At 44.1% G+C, this 24,341-nt stretch overlaps 1 protein-coding gene across 2 annotated transcripts in view; it reads right to left on the reverse strand.

The window, feature by feature from the left end:
* Positions 1–24,341, reverse strand: part of Slc5a9 (solute carrier family 5 member 9) — a 48,060-nt gene that overhangs the window by 13,025 nt on the left and 10,694 nt on the right. For both annotated transcript variants that reach the window (XM_074080193.1, XM_074080194.1), the window contains exons 3-14: positions 15,921–16,122; positions 14,105–14,176; positions 10,247–10,351; positions 9,763–9,927; positions 8,549–8,654; positions 7,598–7,678; positions 7,097–7,302; positions 6,765–6,900; positions 5,927–6,034; positions 3,548–3,698; positions 1,710–1,878; positions 100–315 (exon numbers count right to left, since the gene is read on the reverse strand). In XM_074080193.1, the coding sequence (XP_073936294.1) occupies positions 100–315; positions 1,710–1,878; positions 3,548–3,698; positions 5,927–6,034; positions 6,765–6,900; positions 7,097–7,302; positions 7,598–7,678; positions 8,549–8,654; positions 9,763–9,927; positions 10,247–10,351; positions 14,105–14,176; positions 15,921–16,082 (1,677 nt within the window). In that variant the 5' untranslated portion in view covers positions 16,083–16,122. The remainder of the gene's footprint in view (positions 1–99; positions 316–1,709; positions 1,879–3,547; positions 3,699–5,926; positions 6,035–6,764; positions 6,901–7,096; positions 7,303–7,597; positions 7,679–8,548; positions 8,655–9,762; positions 9,928–10,246; positions 10,352–14,104; positions 14,177–15,920; positions 16,123–24,341) is intronic.

The raw sequence follows: 24,341 nt of genomic DNA on the forward strand, positions 1-24,341 counted from the left end.
GGGAGACCATAACTCAGCAGGGTAAAACCCAGTGGTGGAATTCCAGGTATTAGGAGTAGGGGAACATATCTGGGGCATCAGCATGAGCATACCACTTGCCTTTTCCTCAGGGATGGGTGTTGTACAGAGGCTGATGATGACAATGACGATGGCAGTGAGCCCACAGAGGACAAGGGCAAAGTACAGGTAGTGAAAGTTCTTCAGAACCGCTGGCCTCCTGTCCACCTCCCCACAGGCTGGGGCCTGGTATGCAAACTCCAGGATCATGCGCAGCAGCCCCACTCCCAGGCCAAACATGAGGCCCCAGAAAGCCCCCTATGGAGAGAGGGCAGACATGGGTGGAGGTGAGATCCAGGATGGGGAAGAGGGGCCTAGGAAGCTAAGAGCCATTCTGCTCCTAAATCTCCTAGCCACTGGTTTACTTGTGTCTGGCAAGTCCATCATAGTGAGTCCCCTTAATACTGAACTCAAGCCTGTGTTCAAGAGGTGGGCAGAGCAGTGCTCAGAGCTGCACCAGGATTGAAATCAAGGCTCCATTTTGAATGGCTCTAAACTAATGATCTGGAGTTTTCTTAAATGCAATGAAAAGGGACATGGATAAGTATTAAGAAATAGATGCTTGATGTCTAAATAGAATGGGATATGCTTCTGTAATAAGCAAGGAGCACCAGGATCCTCTTTCCAACTTTCTATTAATGATAAATCAGAAATTCAGAAATAAGAACAGAGATTTCCCTTTTTTGTAAAAATGAAAGAAAGAAAGAAAGAAAATTAATGGGACCTCCCACTTATTAGAATTCCATTTGTCCTTAACCTTTACCTGTTCCCAGTATGTATGAGTCAGAGGATTTTTTAAATGAAATGCTGATCCTGACTTCAAAACTCCGGAATAAGCAGTAACACCCAGAATTCAACTGAGTCCGGCTGTGTGCCATGGTTATCAGCAAAATTAGACCTCTGCAAATAGTAGTCTTCTTGTTTAGATGGACCATCAAGGGAGGGGCTGCTCTGATGCCCTTTGTGATGTCCCTTAACACTCCAAAATGCAGCCAGCAGGTTTAGGCCTGGCTCATCTATCCTAGGGAGTAGCCAGGGTTCTAGTCCTGATGTCTCTGGCTTCCTCCCAGACTTCTGTCAGATCTCAGTGCAGTTATACAAAAGATGCATGTGCAGCACCCTTGCAAGATCACACTTTGTCATCATCATTGTTAATATTGTCATTTGCTTACATATAGAATGTTACAAGTATTAGCAATGGAACAGAGCCTAGACATCTAGGTTGTCTTGCATTTTCACACACACTGTTCCTCCTGTCTAGATCACTCTTCCCCTCCCACTAATCCTTTAGGTCTCAGCTCAAATGTCACTTGCTCCAGGAAGTCTTTCCTGCCCTGCTCTCAGGAGTCCCATAGGTTAGAGTCTGAGCTCTTCACTCTCCCAACAGCCATTACCCTTTGTTATAATTACTTATTAAATCCTCTCTTTTCCCTGCTGCCCAGTGATGATGACCTTCATGAACACTGGAGCTTCCATATTTGGATTGATAAATGTTTGCTGAGAAAAGGATGAATCTAGACTTGATGCTATTATAAGGGAAGTGGAAGCCTAATGGGTGGCATGGATTTGCCCAAGGTCCCAGAGACTAAGTGACTGACACATATTTAGATCCTCTGCTATACTGTGTGGGGAATCAGGCACACTGTACTCACAGGCTCTGTGACCCTCTTGTAGAAGATGGCCAGCAGGAAGAGGGCAGTGATGGGTGGAGCCAGGTAGCTGGTGACAGACTGGATGTAGTCAAAAAGCTGCCCACTGTTGGAGCTCTGGATAATGGGGATCCAGAGGATGCTGATGACAACCAGGAACACCACAAACACCCTGCCGGGAAGAGCAAAGGGTGCTGTGAGGTGCATGCACCCTGGCATGTGTGGCATTGGGTTGGGTGAAGGTGATACACAGGGACCGGGAAGGGAGAGGAGAGGGTACATGGTTGCTAAGTCAGAGAGGGTTAGAAGATCAGAATCTCCAACACTAAGATGCAGAAATTGTCTGTTCAAATCCCAGAAATCAGGATTTCAGAGTTCAAGAAATCTAGAACTGTAAAACCTGAATCTTTATATATTGGATGACTTCAAGGACTATCCAAGGATAATTCCTATCTTCTACCCACCACCTACCCAATATAAGGCTTCTGTTTTCTGCTTAGGAGGCCTCTACTCCTCTTTCCAACCCAGCCCTGCACAGTACAGCTCCCTTCTCTAGGATGGATACAGCCTTATAGTGGCATTGAGTTTAAGGCAAAATCTCTACTTTTTCTCCTGAATTCTCCTCAGCTGATTCTCATTCAGACCTAAGTCCTCAAAGCACTCTTGTATGATTTTTTACTATGTGCTAGATGCAATAATTCACATAGCCAGCAGATGGCGCCAGAATCTCACTGAGTGATGAAATCGTGGCAGCAAACTAGGCATTTGGAGATAAGAGATACTTCTCGCAAAAAGTCTCTGCACACCTGTCCTCCCCTCTCCTTTCCCCCAAATTTTCCTCTTTCGGGTGGAACTTGAACTTGAGAAGTAGCTAACCAAATGACCTCTCTGCTCCTCACCCACCACATCTGTTCTAGTCTCACATCCCGCGATGGTCACTTCCTATGCCTATGGCTGGAGGTGCACAGTGGCACAGGTAATAGGACTCCTTTAGGGAAGAAGGCATCCAGGTAGAAGGAACAGTGAGTACAGAGCAATGCTCGTAAATAACGAGATATTAAAGTCCACATACCTACTCACTAAAGGAGAGAGAATATGTCCTTTAGGCCAGAAGCCAGTTAGGGAGTCTTAAATTATGTAGCAGATTTCAGAAAGGTACCCTTAATGTTATAAAATCTAACCCCAATCAATGAAATACAAGAACAATTGTCCACCAAGTTATGCTTTTAAAAGCATAAACTTGTATTACAAGGTAAAGTTCATATTCTATGGCGTGGTGTTCAATGCTGTGCATCATTTGGAGATGACTTTCCTTTGAACAGTTCTATGTTTTCACCCTTCTCCTTACTCACAGAGCACCTGGAGAGCAGGGCTGTATGACTCATTCTGGTGTCCCCAGCACAAAGGTATGGCACATGGTGGATGTTCAGGGTGAGTTTGAAGGTTTGGATTATTAGCATTCCTGTTACCCTGGGTTAACAGCTAGAGCTGATCCAAATACCACAGTGATGAGCTGTGTGCTGACATTGCTTCCACTTTCACACTTCACCTCTTATTGCTTAAGAGCTTTGTCATCTCTCAATTACCCTGTTGGTCCATTCCAGGAGGAAGGGAAAAGATTTTTCTCACCATTGTTTTAGAAGAGTGATCTAGAGATGGAGAAGGGGGACTTACCCAAAGTCACACAGAAAGCCAGTTGTAGAACCCAGCACTCTGACTGTCGGCCTGGGATCTAAACCCAACTAATTGCATCTGGGTAACCCACAGCAGCAAAGAGGGAAGAGGGAAGAGGCCCTGTGGGGGAGAAGAGCTCTGCAGGATGGAAGGATGGACCAGCACACCTGCCCACCACCATCAGCTCTTGCTCTGTTGCTGTCCTGCGGAAGCGTTGCCACACATCAATGGCAAACAGGGTGCTACTGCTGTTGAAAATGGAGGTAAGTGAGCTCATGAGAGCCGCCATGATCACAGCAATCATCAGACCCCGAAGACCTGTGGAAAGAAGAGAGAAGAGGCCTAAGTAGACAGTTCTTAACAGCTTTGCCATGACCATGGAAGCTGTAGCAATGGGCAGGAGTGTGGGGTATGGATGTGATGGAGGAAGTTTGGGGAAGGTTCCTCTCCACCACAGATACAAAAGCAGGAGACCCACAAAGCTAGAGGCCAGACTCTGGCCCAGCTCTATCTCTACCTCATCTTATGGCCTCGGGTAACTCATCCGCCCTCCCTGAACCTCAGTTTCCTCAACTACTCCACACGGTGTATGAAGTAGATGATCTTTAAGGTTCTCTCAACCTGGGTTTCACACTATGGATAGAGGAAGATGATAATTAGTAACTTCTTTTGGGGGGCGTGATACTGGGCCTCACGCTTGCTAGGCAAGTAGGCAGGCACTGTACCATTTGAGTCACTCTACCAGCCCGTTTGTAACATTTAAAAGGGTTTTCTTTTTTTAAATATAAATATATCTTTTTGAAAGTGTTTTGTACCGCCCCCCTGTGGTGCCTGGACTAACCTCACAGCCCAGGAGGCAAAACCCTGGAGTTGATTCCTGGCTCAGCAAGTAACTAGATAGATGGATGATCTTTGAACTAAATGATTATTCTTTCTGGGCCTTTTTTTTTTTCCCTTAACAAAGAAAGGGTGAGATTGGCTGATACCTGAAGTTTCTCCGACTAATGATCAAGCTTTTGGAAATATGACTGTTCATCCCTGGGGAGACAACTCCAAGCCCTGGCCCCAGCTCAGGCCTCTTTCCCTCCAAATCCATGCATTTAACCACTTCATGGATGTCTCCCTGGAAGCCTCCTGGGCACCACTTAAGTGTCACCTTCTGGGTCCTGACATGCCCTTTGGTTAATTATGCTTTTCTGGTCCCCCTACCAGATTCCTGAGCATTATCTTAGGCCCTTCCTCAGCTCTCCTCCTTCCCTCTCCATTTTTGGCTGCTCTGCCACCATCCCCTCTGTATTTTGATTGGTTCTCACTTTACCAGAGGGAGGGGAAAACTCTACTCAGCCACTGTCTTTCATGTTCTCATCTCATATCAATGCAAGCCCACCTTCTAAAGACCAAAACCTGTAACCCTCTGACCCTTCTGTATTTTTTGTCCCTGAAATACAGTGCATCATCAGGTCCTGCCAATTCTACCTCACAAATATCTTTTTTTTATTAGTGTATATTAATTGTACTAAGTGAGTGTGGTTTCACTGTGATATTTCCATATATTTATACAATGTACTTTGATCATATTCACCTCCTCTATGACTCTTTCTTATTCCTCCCCTCCTCTTCTTTTTATAACTTTTTAACAATTTTTAAAATTGGTTTCATTATAACCTCTTCAAATCTGCATATAATGTACTTCAGTCATGTTAACTCTCCCCATCTCTTTCCCCTCACAACTTCAGCTGATTCTTTCCCCAACAGTCCTCCCTTCTAGTTCATCACAAATATCTTTAAATGCCTTCTTCTATCTCTAAAGTCATTGACTTGGTCAAGCCACTAGCACCACTTCCTGGATTAGGATCAGTTGTCTCCCTGCCCTCCCCTGAGCCTGTTTCCATGATGAATCTTCCACACAAAGTGGTCCTTCTAAAACACAAATTTGTGCTGTGATCTGAATACCCCAAGTATCCTCCATTGCCCTTCGAGGAAATGCTACACTCTAGAATGAGGCTTAGTCTTGCCACCCCTCAGGAAATTTATCTTTATTCCTCCTTGCTACTGAGTCTACACTATGCTCCTCTAAGTTATGACCACACGCTGTCTCTCCTCTCCGTGGGCATTTGCACACGCAACTTCTAGAATGGTGTTTCCTATGCCTCCACCTCTGCCTAAGATATTTCTTGGGATGAAACTCCACTTCATCTCCTCTGGAAGACCTTCCTGACAGTCCCCAGACTGGGCCAGTGCCTCCAGAGCTCCCTCAGTCCTCACTGGGTTGCCACATGGATTACCTTACACTGCACCCTTGGTGAGTACAGGTCCCTGAAGATGACATAAGACCTGGGTGCACAGAGCAGGTACATTACAAATGCTTGGGGAAATGTGATTCTCTCTCTCTCTCTCTCTCTCTCTGTGTGTGTGTGTGTGTGTGTGTGTGTGCTGGGGAGGAATGCAGAGGTGGATCTTTTTCTTCCCTCTTCCCATCTTACTGGAAGGGTCACGGGAATTGGAGGAGGTGGGCAGGTGGGACTAGAGGGCGAGACGGGACTTACCTACAGGCATGAGAGCCATGACTAGCTTGGGGTAGGCAATGTTAGAACATCCCACTCGGGCCCCACAGACACTCTGGCAGACATTGGGGTCCACACAGCCCACCTCATCTGCAGAAGAAACAGCAATTGGAACTGTGTAATCCTATGCTTCATCAGGTTGGCCAATATCTACTTTCTGATACTATAGGAAAGAGTTAATTTGAGACTCTGAACTAGTCTAGAAGGTCAAGAGGTAAGCAGTGTCTTGCCTCTTGCAAATTTCTTTCCTATGTATTACACCACAATACTCGATAGACTCCTTTGGGTTTTAGGCCTTTTTCTTGATAAAGTCAAATATCCTTGGAAGGAGACCAGAAAGCCTTGTTTTTCACCCCTATGAATAGGAATCAGGATGTGAAAATGGCATTCAGATACAAATTTCTTCTATCGAAAAACTTATTAACTGTTTGGTTCACAGAGACTAAAATGCTTATTATGCAATTTTTGTTGTCGTTATTGTTACTGGGGTTTTAAACTCAGGGATTTGTGGGTGCTAGACAAGCGCTCTACTACTTGAGCCACACTCCCAAGCACCTCTCTTTTTGGAGGAGTTAGTTTATTTTTCAAGTAGGGAGTTCCATTTTTGCCTGGGCTTGCCTCAAACCATGATCCATATACCTCCACCATCTTCCAGGTAGCTGGGATTACAGGCATGCACCGCCTCACCTTGGCCTTTACTATGCGATCTTAACAGAAAATGCTTTCTGGCCCCTGCTTTCATCCACCTTGCCCATTTCTTTCTCTGGAAATACTTTGCAAGCCTGCAACCTAATGTCCAAAGAGCAAGACCAGCTTTTACCTGGGTACAGGGCCCGACTGATCATGCCAGGCATAATGATGAAAAACATAGGGAGGATCTTCAGGTAGCCTCCCAGCACGGAGCCTCCTTTGGCATGGGACAAATTCTTGGCAGAGAGAGACCTCTGCACAATGACCTGAAATGGCAGCAGTACAGGTATGCACAGGGAGTGGCTCAGATGAACCACAGGTGAGCCTTGAAACCAGTCACCGGCTATGCCCCTACAAAGTCCCCAAATGAGGTCCAACCCTCTATGAATCCAGAGGTCTGATTTGTCTACAACAACAGCCCCACTTACTGGTGTGCTAGGCCAAACCTTGCTGGAGCATTACCTGGTCTGTGCACCAACACCAGGTGGCTATCACTGTGAGTCCAAACATGAGACCAGGCCAAGGGATATCTCCATCCACAGGGTCCCGAAGCATGTGGAAGGCATCAGGCCGTGGGATGTGACAGGTGGTGTTGGGGACTGTGACGTTCGGGATGGCTTGCCTGTACCGCTCCTGCAGGCCTGGATACCAGCCCACTTCCTGAAAGCCTATTGGGAGAGACACAGTGAGAGAAAGAGCCCTGGGACCCCACTGAGGCTGTGCTCCAAGTTCCCGGTCCCATGTAAATCCCTGGACTGGAACTGACATGAAGATTGGGAATAGGGGAGACAGATGGAGTTCAACACCCATGGTTTGGGTCTTGCTTTTTGGGAGCCTTGGCCTAGAGAAGAGACATGACTGTGCTCTGGAAAGTTCCAGGTGAGCCATGGAGGTGACAAAGACAGATCAGATCAGAAAAGAATTTACAAGTGACAGAGAGGTGTATTTAGGCCACTTTCTTACCTAGAAACATAAGGACCAGGGCTCCACCCACCATGATCACTGTCTGCAGAGCATCAGTGTAGATCACAGCTGTGAGTCCCCCTGGGGATCCAAGGAGAGGGTACATCAGTCAGCATCAACAGGGGAGTCCTTTCTGGGTGCCCACCCTGTGCTTGGCTACCCTGGGGAGACCAGAGAAGACACACAGCTGTCTTAGCATTAGGCTCTGGCACCAACATTTCTCCTCCATCCAGCCCTCAGAGGGTGGAAGCTGGTCATGATCCAAGGTGCTCAGATGTAGCTCTTTCTGTCCGTGACAGTGTCTGACTGGGGACATCATGCCATAGTTTTATATTGGTGGTATTACTATTCCAAGTCCATTCCTTTGCCTATGCTGTTGGCTCTACCAAGAATGTTCTTTTCTTTCCCCTCTCGAAACCCATTAAAATACCCCCCCATCCTTCAAGGCCAACTTAGCCATGAGTAAGTCTGTCCTGGGTTCTCAGGCCTGTGGAGGTGCTTTGGAAGAAACATGAGAGAGAGAGAGTGGGTCTGTGGGCTTTGTTGTGGCAGCTCATGATGACTCTGGTCCAAACAGTAGTCCCCTGCTCCCTGATGCAGCTGGTCTTCGGCAGTACCTCTTAGTGATTCTCCTTCCCTGCCTATTTCTGGCTCTGTTTCCCCATTTCTTCCCTTTCCATCATTCTTTTCTCTGTCCTACAGTGTCTTTCAGTCTGTTTCCCTGTCTGTTTCTCTTATCCTACATCTCTGTCTTGGCCCCTCTTTGTCTCTCTGTTTCTCCCTCTCCCTCAGGATCAGTCCTGTGTGTCCCTCTGACCCTCTCTCTGTCTGTTTCTTTACAGACATTAGTCTATTTTACATTAGTCTATTTTTTCTTTGTCTCTATCAGTTGAAGATTCCTTCTCCACCTCTCTGTCTCTGCACAGCAATGGGAACGTCCCTCTGCCTTACCTGCAATGGTATAGACAGCAGTCACCACTAGCAGGATCACTGTGGAGAGATAGAGGTTCCAGCCCAAGGCCATTTGGATGAAGAGGGCTCCAGAGAAGATGTCAGTCTGCAAAGAGCCATGACCTATGAGTCCAGGCCGCTGAAGGATCTCAACACAGCTGCTATGGGTGGGTCACTTACATGCTTAGCAAACTAGGTGCCTTCAGCCTTCATCACCTAATGAAGACGAACCTAGAGTGCCACACTAAGGAACATGGGCTTGACTTTCAAGACACTTTAAAGCAAAGGAGTACTGCATAAAGCTTTGAAGCTAAGGAAAATTTAATCAGGTTGTGGCCATGAAGGCATGGTGAGAAATGAAGTAGAAGATTGAGTTGGTGAAGGTGGGACCTGGGCATGCATGGAATGGAGAACAGTTGGGAGAAGAGATTAAGAACTCAGGAGGTTGTTGACTGCATCTTGACACAGCAGAGGCCAACTTGGCTGCTCACTGGGCCCACCACAGACCCAATGTGACAAGAGCTGTAGTGCAGGTAACCATGAGTTTGAAATAATCCACATGCTTGAGTTTATAAGAGGACTTGTGAGTACAGTCTTTGCTTAAGCTGACAGGGCTGATGGAAGAAGAGGCATTACAGTTTTTTAGTCTTAGAACTGGCAACTGAATGGTGAAGTTCCCTTTGGTCTAAGCTTATTGATCATATTCCATGACTGTTTTATCATAGTGTGGAAGAGACCTGGACTGGGTTGTGGAATTCAGAATTGAGCTCTAATTCCATAACTAGCCCTTTGTGTGGATTTGGGCCGTCATTTGACCTGTCTCAGTTTGTTTTCTGAGTTTAGGTCAATAAACAATAAGGACCATTCTAACTCTAGCATGCTAGGTAATTAATAACCATTTGCCAAAAGAAGAATCAATTAATGAAATGATAAATGCATGAAAAAAACTCAAGATTGTGAGTTCTTCAGCTGTCATTCAGTTAAAGTTTATCATTCATCTTTGATTACCCCACTGTTGAGAGGGAGCATGCCTCCAAGGCATTTGCATTTATCCTCCATTTCTTCTATCCTTTTTTCCTTCTCTCTATCTTCCTTCTGTTCCCTCCCTCCTTCCCTCCCTCCCTTCCTTCCTTCCCTTCTATTCAATCTGTGATTATCAGCTTCCTCTCAGCCTCAAGCCCATTGTAAGCTGGGCACATTAGAGAGGTACCCACCGATATCTTGGTGAAGATGTAGAGGATGAGAGATAGGATAGATATGTACACCTGGATCCTCTGACCCCCAAATCGCTTCTTCAGGTACTGCGGCATTGTGACCACACCAGCTGCGATGTAGACTGGGACAAAGATCCAGCCCAGAGCCAGGAGCAGGAAGGTTGCCTTGGAAGGTAAAGAGAAGAAGGCGTCCAGAGCATAGATGAAGATGGAGGAGTATCCTCCTACCCCGAGGCAGAGAGTGCTGTGGGGTAGCCCTGAGCATGGAGGTAAGGAACCTGGGGCCTGATACCAATCTTTCTGGCTGACCTCAGATAAGTCCCTTTGCCTTCTCCAGACCTTGGCTTCCTCTTCTGTAAAATGGGTTCTTGATTCGCCATGCAGCCTCCCAAAACACCTCTAATATTTCTCTCAGTCCTAAAGCCAGGGATGGGGGGTGAGTTCAACCCTCATTATCCTGGAGCAACCACATCAGCTTCCTTACATTCCACTCGAAGCCACCCACTGCAAGGCCTCCAGCAGCCCCTGTCCCAGCCAGGCCAATGAACAAACCGCTGCCTACATTGCTGGACATCAGAGATGCTCCAATCTGAAAGGCATAAGAGGGGTAAAGGGTCAGGGGTTAATCTGATAAATTAGGATCACAAGCCTTGAGGAGGAAGCAAGGAGCTGACATTTGTTGAATACTGCATTAGAAACTTTATATGTCAAGTACATTTAATCTCCACAAGTATCTAGAGAGCAGGGTAGTAACCTTCCCAGTTTGCACAGAAAAGAACTAATGTTAGAAGCAATGAAGTCAGAGACTACAGGTCACTCAGTGAGTAAGTGGCAAAGTGGGAAAGAAGGGAAGCCATTGGAAGCAGGCCCACATAGGAAAGATAAAGCTCTGTACCGAGACCATCAACTAAAAGGCCCCAGAAAGGAAGAAGCTGAAAGAGCCAGGGGAAGCTCACAGAGAGCCTTCCCACTGCTTTAGTTTCTGTAGCATCCAGAGAAGGCCAGTTTGTGGCAGGAGCTAAGAGGCTCAGGACAGGCCAGGTCAGCATCCGAGGTGAGTTCATTTTTCTCTAGAAGGGCAGCCAATTCTTCTAAGGCAGTAGAAGGCAATAATAATGGTAATGATAATGATAATAACCATAGCAACTGGTGCATATACATTACCAAGCACCAGGAAATGTTCTGTATACAGTAATTCATTAGATCCTCATGAGGCAGGAGCTGTTATCACTGTGATTTAGATAAATATTCCCCCAAATGCCTGGTCTCCAGCCCACTGTACTACATAGAGGTGGTGGAACCTCTTAGGTCATTGGGGGTGCACTCTGGAAGAGAAAGACCCTGGTCTTTTCCTCTTTGTCTTTTGATGGTTAGTAATGATGGGAACAGTTCTGACATATGTTCCCTGCTATGATGTGCTGCCTGACCACAGGCTCAAAAGCAGTGGTCAATCAATGGTGGACTGAAACCTCCACAACTGTGATCCAAAATAAACCTTTCCCTTGTATAAATTGATTATCTCAGACATTTGTTACAGGAACAGAAAGCTGACTAATGTAATTATTATATCCATTTTACTGATGAGGGAACTGAGACACAGATAAGTAACTTGTCTAATCTCAGAATTAATAAGTGATCAAATGAACATTCAAACTCTGGCTGTCTGGCTCCCACAGCCACTACACAAATGGTACTTGGCACCAAATAAGCACTTGTCAAATATTATCTCTTATTAGTAGATAGGATTCATGACTGGAGGGGCAGAGAGAAAGGATCTTGATGAGAGGAAGCCTGGGGCCACCTTAGGGACAGAACTGGAGGCTGGAGGAAGAGCTGTCCTCCAGTTTTGTATCCTGTATCACCTTAATAAAATCACTTCTGCTCAAAAGTCTCAGCTTCTTCACCTTTAAAAATCTTGGGATTTACCTGCTCTTAAGTTCTTGTTCTTCTAGGGGATGTTGTGAAAGAGGAAGTGATAAGGGAAAAGCATTGAGAAATTCAGAAAAGTGGCAACAGAGCAGTGTAAAGAAATGGGAAAAAGAGGCCTGGCATTGCTGACATCCTTGTGCTACCCTGCACATATATGAATGTGTGCATGTGTGTGTGTAGCCTCATGCACACACACACATGCACACATTCATGTATATATTCACACATGTACTCTCACCCACTCTCACACATGTGCACACATATTTTGAACACATACATGCACTTACATGCAATCACACTTTCTCAACCATTCACACATTCACTCACACAGTCACTCTCACTCTCTTGGGTAGCCCAGGGGTGATGGCAGGACTTGGCTGGACAAACCTTGCCAGACCAGAGAGCGTGGACCTCCTGCTTCAGAAGAAGAAGACTCCATCTGGAGCAGTAAGGGATGTTAACCTTATCTGTCCAGGGTTGCTGGCTCCCAACTCAAAGACATAGAAAAAGTCAGTGAGAAGACCAGGGGAAGAGGACCACTCAGGGCTCTCTGGAGAGGGATGGCTGCTGCTCCTTCTCTTCTCAGCCTCCCAGCAACACATTCTCCACAGGACACAGTCTCAGGACTGGACAGTCACCCCGGCAAATAGCTGCAGCAGTGCTAGACTGAGCTTCCCATACCTGGGCCTGGTTGTAAGTGCAGCCTCAGGCTGGACACATGATGGTGCAGGAGGAACAGCTCTCAACGCAGACCCACCAAAGGGTAGGCGTGCATCCTCTTTTCCCCATGGATTTTCACAGTGAGTTTGGGGTACAGAAACCTGGCAGGTCCTCCAGGGCACTCTCTTTCTGCTCACAGGCCTGGGGTTTCCTCACATACACAGTGGGACCCAGAGCTCTGCCATCTGCAGGCTGAATTGACAGTCAGATGGGTCCCTGGCATTCTTCTGAACCAGCCAAAGGAGCTTGCTCTGTCCTGCTTCTTTCTCCTCACTCTGAATCATTTCCAGGGCTGTGGTTTTGGGGTGCTGAAAGGAAAAACTATTCCCAAGGGCTTTTCTTTCTTCTGATGAAAATGTGGCTGGTAGCACCAGTGACCTGGGGATTCTAGCATGCTGCACATCCCAGAGCTCACCGTCCCTAGTTCCCTCTAGTTCTTCCTGTCCCAGACACACGAACCTTCCAGAAAGCTCTGGAGGCCACCGAGTTTCCTCTGCTCTTCAGAGAACCTAAGCAGTGTGGAGGTAAGGAGATGACTGGTGTTATGATTGTGAATGAATGTCTGAATGTGAGAGTGTGTGAGTGAGTGGGTGAATGTATGGGTGTGAGACTGAGTGGGAGAGTATGAATGTATCATGACTGTGAGTGAATGAGTGTGTGTAACTGCAAGAGTGTGAATGTGTGAGCACATGATTGTGAGTGTGACAGAATGTGACCTGTGTGAAAGTATGAGTGTGAGTGAGCATGAGTGTGAATGAAAGTGTGAGTGTGTGCGTGAATGTAGAACTAGAAGAGCACATGTGTATGAGAGAATGTGTGAGAATGCATATGGGTGTGTGAGTGTCAGTATGAGAATTCATGATTGTTAGACTACAAATGTAAGTGTGTATGAGTTCAGGCACATGAGCTTAAGGGTATGTGTGATGGTGTGAGTGTGAGATTATAAGAGTGTGCAAGTGTGATTGTGAGAGTGTGTGAGTGCACATACAAGAGTTAGGATGTGTGGATTAGTGTGTGAGAGTTTGGCTGCATGGTATGTTACAGCTTCAGTTACCACTGGAGCCAACAACACCATTACTAGTGTTCTAGGCCTCCTTCCATCCCATTTGGGGAGTAGAAAGTTAGCTTTAAACACTGATAGAAATGTAGGCTGGTCTGATGAGAGAAATTGGGGTTCACAGAAGTTTGGTGTGGGTTTCTTGAGTAGCTAGAGAGTTTTACCTTTGATTCTCCTCACTTGACTGCTCTTCATACTAAGAATAAGTGTCACCTTCTTAAGGAAATCTTTTCTATTATTCAGACCCCACTGGATGAGGCTCAGGGACTTCCTACAAGCTAGCCCAAGCCCCCAATTTTCCCTTGTCTCAACTTAGACCTTGTGTTCCCTCTGCCCAACTCAATTCTGAGCTTCTCTAGAACAGTGATGTTTCAGATATATTTCTGAAGGTGGTGGCTTGTGTGGCCCCTTGTGTGGGGTTCACACAAGGAGGTGCTGAAGGGTGCTGTGAGGTGAACAAGGCCACTTGGGTTGCTGGGTGGACTGGTGCAGAAGAGGAATCTGCAGTTGAAAACCCACATGGGAGGACGGTGCCTTGGTCCAGACAAGAGAAGATGAGAGGAAGGCATGGGTGTTGAGGGGAGGAGGAGAGCTAAGGGCATCTACACTAGGAGGGGAAGGGGAAGGTCAACTCACTGGCCACCAGCTCATGGACTTTCCCGCCAGGAAATAGCCACCAATGGTCCCCCGGCTTGCACGAATGGATGACTGGAAAGGAAATGGCAAGAGATTAGGACTTTCTGAGCCTAGATTCTCTGCCTTTCTGTGCAGGCACTGTGGGGATGTAGAGGGTGAGGACTTGGCAGGGCAGAGATGCCCTTGTGCTGGTAGTTTCCCCATTTTTAAGTTATGGGTCTGTGGATGGTCACTTCCACTCTGTGAGCTTAAATACCCATCCCCCAGGGCTGGTATGAACAGCAAAAGAGGTAAATGGTGTACAAGGCCTTTGCAAATGGCAAAGTTCTGTGCAAGTCTTCCAGATGGTGAACACTGTCCCCTTATCCCCATTTTCCTTCCCCCACCCCCCATCTGCTTTCAGGAGCTGGTTTGGAATCTGTCTCAGGTGCATAGTGTCTACTTCTCCCTTAGCTAGCCTATCCCTTCCTTGCAACCAGGTTCCTAGGACTGAGAGTTTGGTTACTCTGACTGTGGGACTGTGGACCCAGGGCAGGAATGAGGGGCTTTGTTTGGGGATTTCCCCTTGATCTGGCTTGTGGTAAGTCCACACAATTGAGCCCTATCCAAGGCTCTGGAAGGAACCAAAAGGTGGTCAGTCAATGGCCTGTTTGGGAAGTGCTCTGGGAACGAAGTAAAGAGAGGAGTACAAAAGTTTTCTCTGAGGACATGGGGTGAGGGTTGGCAGTGGCTACTGAGGATGAACTCAAAGCAATTATGCCAACTTGGAAGGCAATAGCTCTCTGACTGTGTCGGGATAGGGGAGATCCTTGAAGGGAAGGAAGAAAAATGGGAAAGCCATTAGTCATAGGGAGTGACATGCATGTACTTGTTAAGCTTTTGCTTGAACTTTCCTATATTAATTCTAATCCTGTGGAGGCCAAAGAAGCAACACAAATTCATTTCATACATGAGGAAGTTTGAGCACGTACTCTTCATGTTGGCCACCTGACCACCTGACTACTCTCTTCTTCCTTGTACCATCCCTGTGTGCATCTATCAGCTCTTTATTATTACTTTTGCTTACATGGGAGGGACGTGAGGCCCAAAGAGGGTTCTTGACCTAGCCACAGTCTAGGAAGTAACCAGCCAAGACTGGGTCATAGTCTGCCTTGCAGCTGTCTGAAGGTGCTGGCATTTCTGCAGAATGCTGTGGTGACAGCAGCAGCTGTTTATTGCCTGCCACCTACGTGCCAGGCACTGCGCCAAGTGCTTACAGTCACGATCACAACTTCCCACAGTGTCACCCTTACTCTCCATGTCCACATGAGAAAACAGGCTCAGAGAGTCTTCTGCATTGCTAGAGCTATGTGGCTCTGACTGTTGGAGCTGGGATCTGAGCTCAGGGCTCCTAGTCCTCAAAGCCTGGCACCTGCCCATAGCACCACGGTTCCTGTGAACAATAGGGAGCAAGGGCCCTTGAAATCTGCCTGGAGCATTCTCTGAGAGCACATGACCTCCAGGTCTCTAGTTGGCTGTTGGTCCAGCTTCCTTCAATTTCGAGTCTCGAGGTGGTGAAAAGAGTGGGAATAGGGCACAGGATGGCAGGGATGGATGGGACCCAAAGTGGCAGATGAGTAGAGACAGGGAGTTTGGAGTCAAGATCCAGGCCTAGACTATCTCTGGCTTCCTATATGGTATCATGGCTACAGTCTGGCCTTCTATGGAAGGAGGACTGTGGTTCTATGATTTGCTTCCTTCTTCCCACCCTTGCTCAAGTTCTAGACAGGAGGTGCCTCTGCCTCCCTGTCTGGCCCAGGCCTCAGGCCCCACTTACCCAAATTCCCACAGCAATAACGAAGACAAAGTAGATGATCACTACCACAATGTCATAGGTGTGCAGGCTGACTCCTGAGTCCAGTGTTGAGTGTGGTGCTGTCTCAGTTTTGATCCCATCCCCTGAGGCTCCAGGCTCCATTGCTGCTGGCTCCTTGCTCATCTGTGTCTGTTCCCAGCAGGATGGACTTTGAGGTGCTTTCCTTTAATGATTAAACAGCCCCAAACACCATTAGCCTTTGAGAAATCTCTGCACCCTGCTGGCATGTAATATCCTGCCCACTTTTCTCCTAACTGCCTTCCTCTCTCCCGCTCTTTCCCTGCTTCCACTGCACATACATGCCCAAACAGGCACACACATGTACATAAACATACACACACAGGTAGCCCCTCTGCCCTTGAAGGAGCAGGAAGAAGACTGGAGCAGAGTGTTTGATACTTAGAGGTGGAAAGAACTTCAGAGATCAAGGTGCTCGAAGTCCTATTGTGTGGAGGGAAAACTGAGGCCTGGGGAAGTAAAGGTGGTGCTGGTACTGGAAAACAGGTTTCTAAATCTTACACCTAGTAGTAGGAGATGAAGGAAGAGAGGGAAAGAGGCTACCAACACCCTTGCAAAGTGACCACTGCCTCCCACACTCCCACCTCCAACTCAGAGAGATATCATGTTCCCTTTTTTACAGTGAAGGAAACTGAGGCTCAGGAAGAGACAAAGGTGTATTCCAAGAAGCAGAGCAGAACTATCTATGAGAAGGTAGGGACATAGTCATATCTTCTGATGCCTGGTCCTCACTTTCTCTCCTGTGCTGTGACAGATGGAATGGGTGAGGTCAAGAGGGCCTCTCCAAAAAGGGCACACAGTGCCCTGGGCCCAGGGAAGTCTATCTTCTAGCACACAGGCAGCCCGGCTTACAGTACCAGCTGTACCTTTCACCAAACTACTCATGTCTTTGTGCACGTTGTTGAATGTCTCTGAGCCTGGTGTCTTCACCAATGTAATGTGTGCCCTACCTGCCTCACAGCCCCCGAGAGGATAAGAAAAGACGCTCAGGAAGCCACAGGAGAGAAGTTGACCAGGGTCTGATTCACACTTGAGACATGGAGAAGGCAGGAGCCTGGGCTGACTTGATTTTCTAGTGTATAGGTTAGCCTATATCCTAGAGTTGGGTGAAGATTTTTATAAGTGACTTTTTTGTGGGTATCTATTTGTGGACTTGATGTATGGTTCTTCTTAGATGCTGTTCTACAGGCTACCACAAGGGGTATTGGGCCACAGCTAACAGAATCTGAAGTAAACATTGAATTCCCAAAGCTGTGGAAAAGCTGAAGTGGCAATGGGTCAGGGATGTGGTGCTCAGTTCAGGGTGCACAGGAAAGATTCCAAACATTCCACATAAGCATCCATGGGAGGAGTGCATCAGCTTCTATCTGCATCAGCTTTACAGCTCTTGGATAGACCTACTCAAGTCAAACCTTTCCTGCCACTATAAAATTTCTTTTTTTTAACTTTATTTTATTGTTTTCACATTTACTTACATATGTATACATTATTTGGGACACCTGCCCCCACCCTGCCTCCGGGCAGAACCTGTTACACCCTCTTGTTCTCTGATTTTGTTGAAGAAAATACATATAAGATAAAAAAGAAAAACATACTATTTTTGCCAGTTTGAGATGAAGATAGCTATACAGGGGGATTCCTTGTGTTGTTTCCATGCATAGGTATATTGGTTGATCTGTACCAGACCTCTTCACTATTTCCTAGTCCTCTTTCCATTGCCAGTCTAAGATTATTATACTTGCTACTATACAGTGATTATTATATTTGCTACTATACTATCAACCACATTCAAGTTTTTGGTTTCCTTCCCTTTCCCTATCCCTACCATGCACAGTTTCCCCTTAGTGTGTGACCCATGTCCAATAATAATACTGCATTTGTTTTAGGTCTATAATCCACATATGAGGGAGAACATGCAATTTTTGGCCTTCTGAGCCTAACTTTGCTTAAAATGATGTTCTCCAGTTCCACCCATTTTCCTGAGAATGACAAAATTTCATTCTTTTTTGTGGCTGCATAAAATTCCATTTTGTATAAACACCACATTTTCTTAATCCATTCATTGGTACTTGGGCATCTTGGCTGTTTCCATAGCTTGGCTATTGTGAATAGTGCTGCAATAAACATGGGCGTGCAGGTAACTTTCTAGTAACCTGAGTCACAATTCTTTGGATATATCACTAGGAGTGGTATTGCTGGATCACATGGCAGACCTATTTTTCGTTTTGTAAGAAGCTTCCATATTGTTTTCAATAGTGGTTGTACTAGCTTACATTCCTATTAACAGTGTATGAGGGTTCCTTTCCCCACATCTTCACCAACACTTGTTGTTGGTGTTCTTGAGTAGCAATTCTAACAGGAGTGAGGTGGAATCTTAGTGTAGTACTGATTTCCATTTCCTTTATGGCCAGGGATGGTAAGCATTTTTTTCATGTGTTTTTCGGTCATTTGTACTTCTTCCTTTGAAAGAGTTTGGTTTAGTTCAGTTGCCCACTTCTTTGTTGTTTCATTGATTTTGGGGGAGTTTCATTTTTTGAGCTCTCTGTATATTCTGGTTATCAGTCCTTTGATGTATACCTAGCAAAGATTTTCTCCAATTCTGTGGATGGTCTCTTCAGTTTAGAGAACATTTCTTTTGTTGTGCAGAAGCTTTTAATTTCATGCAGTCCCATTTTTCAATCCTTTCTCTTAGTTGCTGGGCTGCTGGAGTTCTACTGAGGAAGTCGTTGCCTATACCTATTGCTTCCAGGGTATTCCCTGCTCTTTTCTATATTAACTTCAAGATTTTGGGTCTGATATTAAGGTCCTTAATCCACTTTGAGTTGAAACAAGGTGACACACGTGGATCTACTTTCAGTTTTCTGCAGGTGGATAACCACTTTCCCAGCAACATTTGTTGAAGAGGCTCTCTTTTCTCCATCATATGTTTTTGGCACCTTTGTCAAAAATTATGTGGATGTAACCAAGTGGATTCATATCTGGCTCCTCTAATCCGTTCTACTGGTGTTCATATTTGTTTGTTTGCAGTACCATACTGTTTTTATTGCTGTGGCTCTGTAGTATAGTTTGAAGTCGGGTATTGTGATACCTCCAACATTGCTCTTTTTGCTCAGTATTGCCTTGGCTATTCATGGACTTTTTTGTTTCTAAATAACTTTAAGGTAGATTTTTCAATCTCTGTGATGAACTTCATTAGGATTTTAATGGGAATTACAATGAACATGTAGATTGCATTGGTAGTATAGCCATTTTTACTATGTTGATTCTGCCAATCCATGAACATGGGAGATCTTTCCACATTCTGTAGTCTTCTTCGATCTCTTTCTTCACTAGTTTTTAGTTCTCCTTGTTAAGTTTATTCCCAAGTATTTGATGTTTTCTTGAGGCTATTGTATATGGGATTATTTTCCTAAATTCTTGTTGGCTACTGATTTTTTTAAGTTGATTTTGTATCTTGCTACTTTGCTGAAGCTGTTTATGGTGTCTAGGAGTTTTGGGGTGGAGTTTTTGGGTCTTTAATGTACAAGATCATGTCATCTGTGAATAGGGAAAGCTTACTTCTTTACCTATTTGTATTCCTTTTATTTCTTCTTCTTGCCTTATTGCTCTGGCTAGGAATTCCAAAACTATGTTGAATAGGAGTGGGGAGAATGGGAACCCTTGTCTTGTGCCTGACTTTAGAGGAAATCGTTTCAGTTTTTTCCCTTTAACTATGATGTTGGCTATAGGTTCATCATATATAGCCTTTATAATATTGAGGTTCATTCCTTCTATTCCTTGTTTCCTTAGAATTTTTATCATGAAATGGTGTTGAAACTTATTGAGGGCTTTTTCTGTGTCTATTGACATGACCAAGTGACTTTTGTCTTTGCTTCTATTGATGTGCTATATTACATTTAGTGATTTGTATATGTTGAACTATTCCTCCATCCCTGTGATGAAGCCGACTTGGTCATGATGAATGATCTTTCTGATATGTTGCTGGATTCGGTTTGCCATTATTTTATTGAGGATTTTTGCATCAATGTTCATTAGGGAGATTGGCCTGTAGTTCTCCTTTTAGAATGTGTCCTTGTCTGGTTTTGAGATGAGTGTAATACTGGTTTTATAAAATGAGTTAGGCAATGTTCCTTCCCTTTCTATTTCATGGAAAGTTTAAGGAGAGTTGCTATTAGTCCTTCTTTAAAGGTCTGGTAGAATTCAGCAGAAATTCCATCAGGTCATTGCATGTTATAGATCTGTTTAGGTGGTTAAGATCTTCTTGGTTCAGTTTTGGACAGTTATAAGTATCTAGAAATTTTTCCGTTTCTTCAAGATTTTCCAATTTATTTGAATGTAGGTTCTCAAAGTAGTCCCTGATGATTCCCCGGATTTCCTTGTTGTTTATTGTTATCTCCCCATTTTTGTTTCTGATTTTACTAATTTGGGTCTTTCCCCTTCTCATTTCAGTCAGACTTGCCAGGGGCTTGTCAATCTTGTTTATTTTTTCAAAGAATCAGATTTTTGTTTCATTGATTCTCTGTATTTTTTTTTTCGTTTCCATTTCATTAATTGTGGCCCTTATTTTTATTGTTTTTCTCCTTCTGCTTGTTTTTGTTTTTCTAGGAGTTTGAGATGTAGCATTAGGTCATTTATTTGAGGTCTTTCTGTCTTTTTAATATATGCACTTATGGCTATAAACTTTGCTCTTAGGACTGCCTTTGCTTTGTCCCATATGTTCTTATAGGTTGTGCTTTCATTTCCTTAAATTCCAGGAACTTTTTGATTTCCTCTCTTATTTCTTCTATGACCCACTGATCATCAAGCATTGTGTTGTTCATCCTCCAGTTGTTTGTGTGTTTTCTGCTGCTGCTTTTTTTGTTGAGTTCTAGTTTTATTGCATTGTGGTCAGATAGAATGCAGTGGTTATTTCAACTTTCTTATATATTTATTGAGACTTGATTTGTGCCCTAAGATATGGTGTATTTTGGAGAAAGGTCCATGGGCTGCTGAGAAGATTGTATATTGTGTTGGTGCTGTATGAACTATTCTGTAGAAATCACTTAGGACCATTTGATCTATGGTGTCATTTAGGTCTAGGATTTCTTTGTTGATTTTTTGTCTGAATGACCTAATCTCTTGGTGATAAAGGGTATTAAAGTCTCCCACTATCACTGTGTTGAAGTCTGCATGTGCTTTTAAGTACTTCAGTGTATGTTTGATGAAGTTGGGTATAGAAACAGTGGGTGCATATAGGTTGATAATTATTTCCTTTTGATGTATTGCCCATTTTATTAGTATGAAGTAACCCTCTTTGTCTCATTTGACCAATGTATGTTTGAAGTTTACTTTGTCTGATATAATTACTGCTTTTCCTGCCTGTTTAGGAGGGCCATCAGCTTGGTAAATCTTCTTCCAGCCTTTCACCCTAGGCCAGTGTTTATTTCTGCCAATAAGGTGGGTCTCTTGTAAACAACAGATTGTCAGATCTTCCTTTTTAATCCAGTTTTCCAAACGGTGTCTTTTGATGGGGGAGTTGAGTTCATTGACATTCAGTGTTAATATCGATAGGTATGTGGTCAATCCTGCCATTTAGTTGTTTTTGTTGTTTAAGGATTTCAGTGTGTGCAGCCTAATTAATGCTACTCTCTGATTACTTGTCTTTTCTTCTCCTGTGGTTTTATACTTCCTGTCCTCAAATGGTTTTGTTTGCTTTCATCTTCTGTGTGCAGAATTCCTTATAGAATCTTCTGTAGTGGTAGTTTGGTGGTCATATATTGTTTTAGTTTCTGTTTATTGTGGAAGACTTTATTCTTCCATCAATTTTATTTTTTTTATTTTTTTTCATATTATCTGCATTTTAATCTGACATACTTTTTCTTTTTTTTTTTTCATTTTTCTTTTATTATTCATATGTGCATACAAGGATTGGTTCATTTCTCCCCCCTGCCCCCGCCCCCTCCCTTACCACCCACTCTGCCCCCTCCCGCTCCCCTCCCTCAATACCCAGCAGAAACTATTTTGCCCTTATCTCTAATTTTGTTGTAGAGAGAGTATAAGCAATAATAGGAAGGAACAAGGGGTTTTGCTGGTTGAGATAAGGATAGCTATACAGGGCATTGACTCACATTGATTTCCTGTGCGTGGGTGTTACCTTCTAGGTTAATTCTTTTTGATCTAACCTTTTCTCTAGTACCTGTTCCCCTTTTCCTATTGGCCTCAGTTGCTTTAAGGTATCTGCTTTAGTTTCTCTGCATTAAGGGCAACAAATGCTAGCTAGTTTTTTAGGTGTCTTACCTATCCTCACCCCTCCCTTGTGTGCTCTCGCTTTTATCATGTGCTTATAGTCCAATCCCCTTGTTGTGTTTGCCCTTGATCTAATGTCCACATATGAGGGAGAACATACGATTTTTGGTTTTTTGAGCCAGGCTAACCTCACTCAGAATGATGTTCTCCAATTCCATCCATTTACCAGCGAATGATAACATTTCGTTCTTCTTCATGGCTGCATAAAATTCCATTGTGTATAGATACCACATTTTCTTAATCCATTCGTCAGTGCTGGGGCATCTTGGCTGTTTCCATAACTTGACTATTGTGAATAGTGCCGCAATAAACATGGATGTGCAGGTGCCTCTGGAGTAACAGTCTTTTGGGTATATCCCCAAGAGTGGTATTGCTAGATCAAATGGTAGATCGATGTCTAGCTTTTTAAGTAGCCACCAAATTTTTTTCCAGAGTGGTTGTACTAGTCTACATCCCCACCAACAGTGTAAGAGGGTTCCTTTTTCCCCGCATCCTCGCCAACACCTGTTGTTGGTGGTGTTGCTGATGATGGCTATTCTAACAGGGGTGAGGTGGAATCTTAGTGTGGTTTTAATTTGCATTTCCTTTATTGCTAGAGATAGTGAGCATTTTTTCATGTGTTTTCTGGCCATTTGAATTTCTTCTTTTGAGAAAGTTCGGTTTAGTTCACATGCCCATTTCTTTATTGGTTCATTAGTTTTGGGAGAATTTAGTTTTTTAAGTTCCCTGTATATTCTGGTTATCAGTCCTTTGTCTGATGTATAATTGGCAAATATTTTCTCCCACTCTGTGGGTGTTCTCTTCAGTTTAGAGACCATTTCTTTTGATGAACAGAAGCTTTTTAGTTTTATGAGGTCCCATTTATCTATGCTATCTCTTAGTTGCTGTGCTGCTGGGGTTTCATTGAGAAAGTTCTTACCTATACCTACTAACTCCAGAGTATTTCCTACTCTTTCTTGTATCAACTTAAGAGTTTGGGTCTGATATTAAGATCCTTGATCCATTTTGAGTTAATCTTGGTATAGGGTGATATACATGGATCTAGTTTCAGTTTTTTGCAGACTGCTAACCAGTTTTCCCAGCAGTTTTTGTTGAAGAGGCTGCTATTTCTCCATTGTATATTTTTAGCTCCTTTGTCAAAGATAAGTTGCTCATAGTTGTGTGGCTTCATATCTGGATCCTCTATTCTGTTCCACTGGTCTTCATGTCTGTTTTTGTGCCAGTACCATGCTGTTTTTATTGTTATTGCTTTGTAATATAGTTTGAAGTCAGGTATTGTGATGCCTCCTGCATTGTTCTTTTGACTGAGTATTGCCTTGGCTATTCGTGGCCTCTTGTGTTTCCATATAAATTTCACAGTAGATTTTTCAATCTCTTTAATGAATGTCATTGGAATTTTGATGGGAATTGCATTAAACATGTAGATTACTTTTGGGAGTATCGACATTTTTACTATGTTGATTCTACCAATCCATGAGCATGGGAGATCTCTCCACTTTCTATAGTCTTCCTCAATCTCTTTCTTCAGAAGTGTATAGTTTTCCTTGTAGAGGTCTTTCACATCTTTTGTTAGGTTTACACCTAGGTATTTGATTTTGTTTGAGGCTATTGTAAATGGAATTGTTTTCATACATTCTTTTTCCGTTTGCTCATTGTTAGTGTATAGAAATATAATGATTTTTCTATGTTGATTTTACATCCTGCTACCTTGCTATAGCTATTGATGATGTCTAGAAGCTTCTGAGTAGAGTGTTTTGGGTCTTTAAGGTATAGGATCATGTCATCTGCAAATAGGGATATTTTGACAGTTTCTTTACCTATTTGTATTCCTTTTATTCCCTCTTCATGCCTAATTGCTCTGGCTAGGAATTCCAGTACTATGTTGAACAGGAGTGGAGATAGTGGGCATCCTTGTCTGGTTCCTGATTTTAGAGGGAATGGTTTTAATTTTTCTCCGTTAAGTATAATGCTGGCTGTAGGTTTGTCATATATAGCTTTTATAATGTTGAGGAACTTTCCTTCTATTCCTAGTTTTCTTAGCGCTTTTATCATGAAATGATGTTAGATCTTATCAAAGGC

This window comes from Castor canadensis, chromosome 7, assembly GCF_047511655.1.
Source record: "Castor canadensis chromosome 7, mCasCan1.hap1v2, whole genome shotgun sequence".
Taxonomy (NCBI): Eukaryota; Metazoa; Chordata; class Mammalia; order Rodentia; family Castoridae; genus Castor; species Castor canadensis.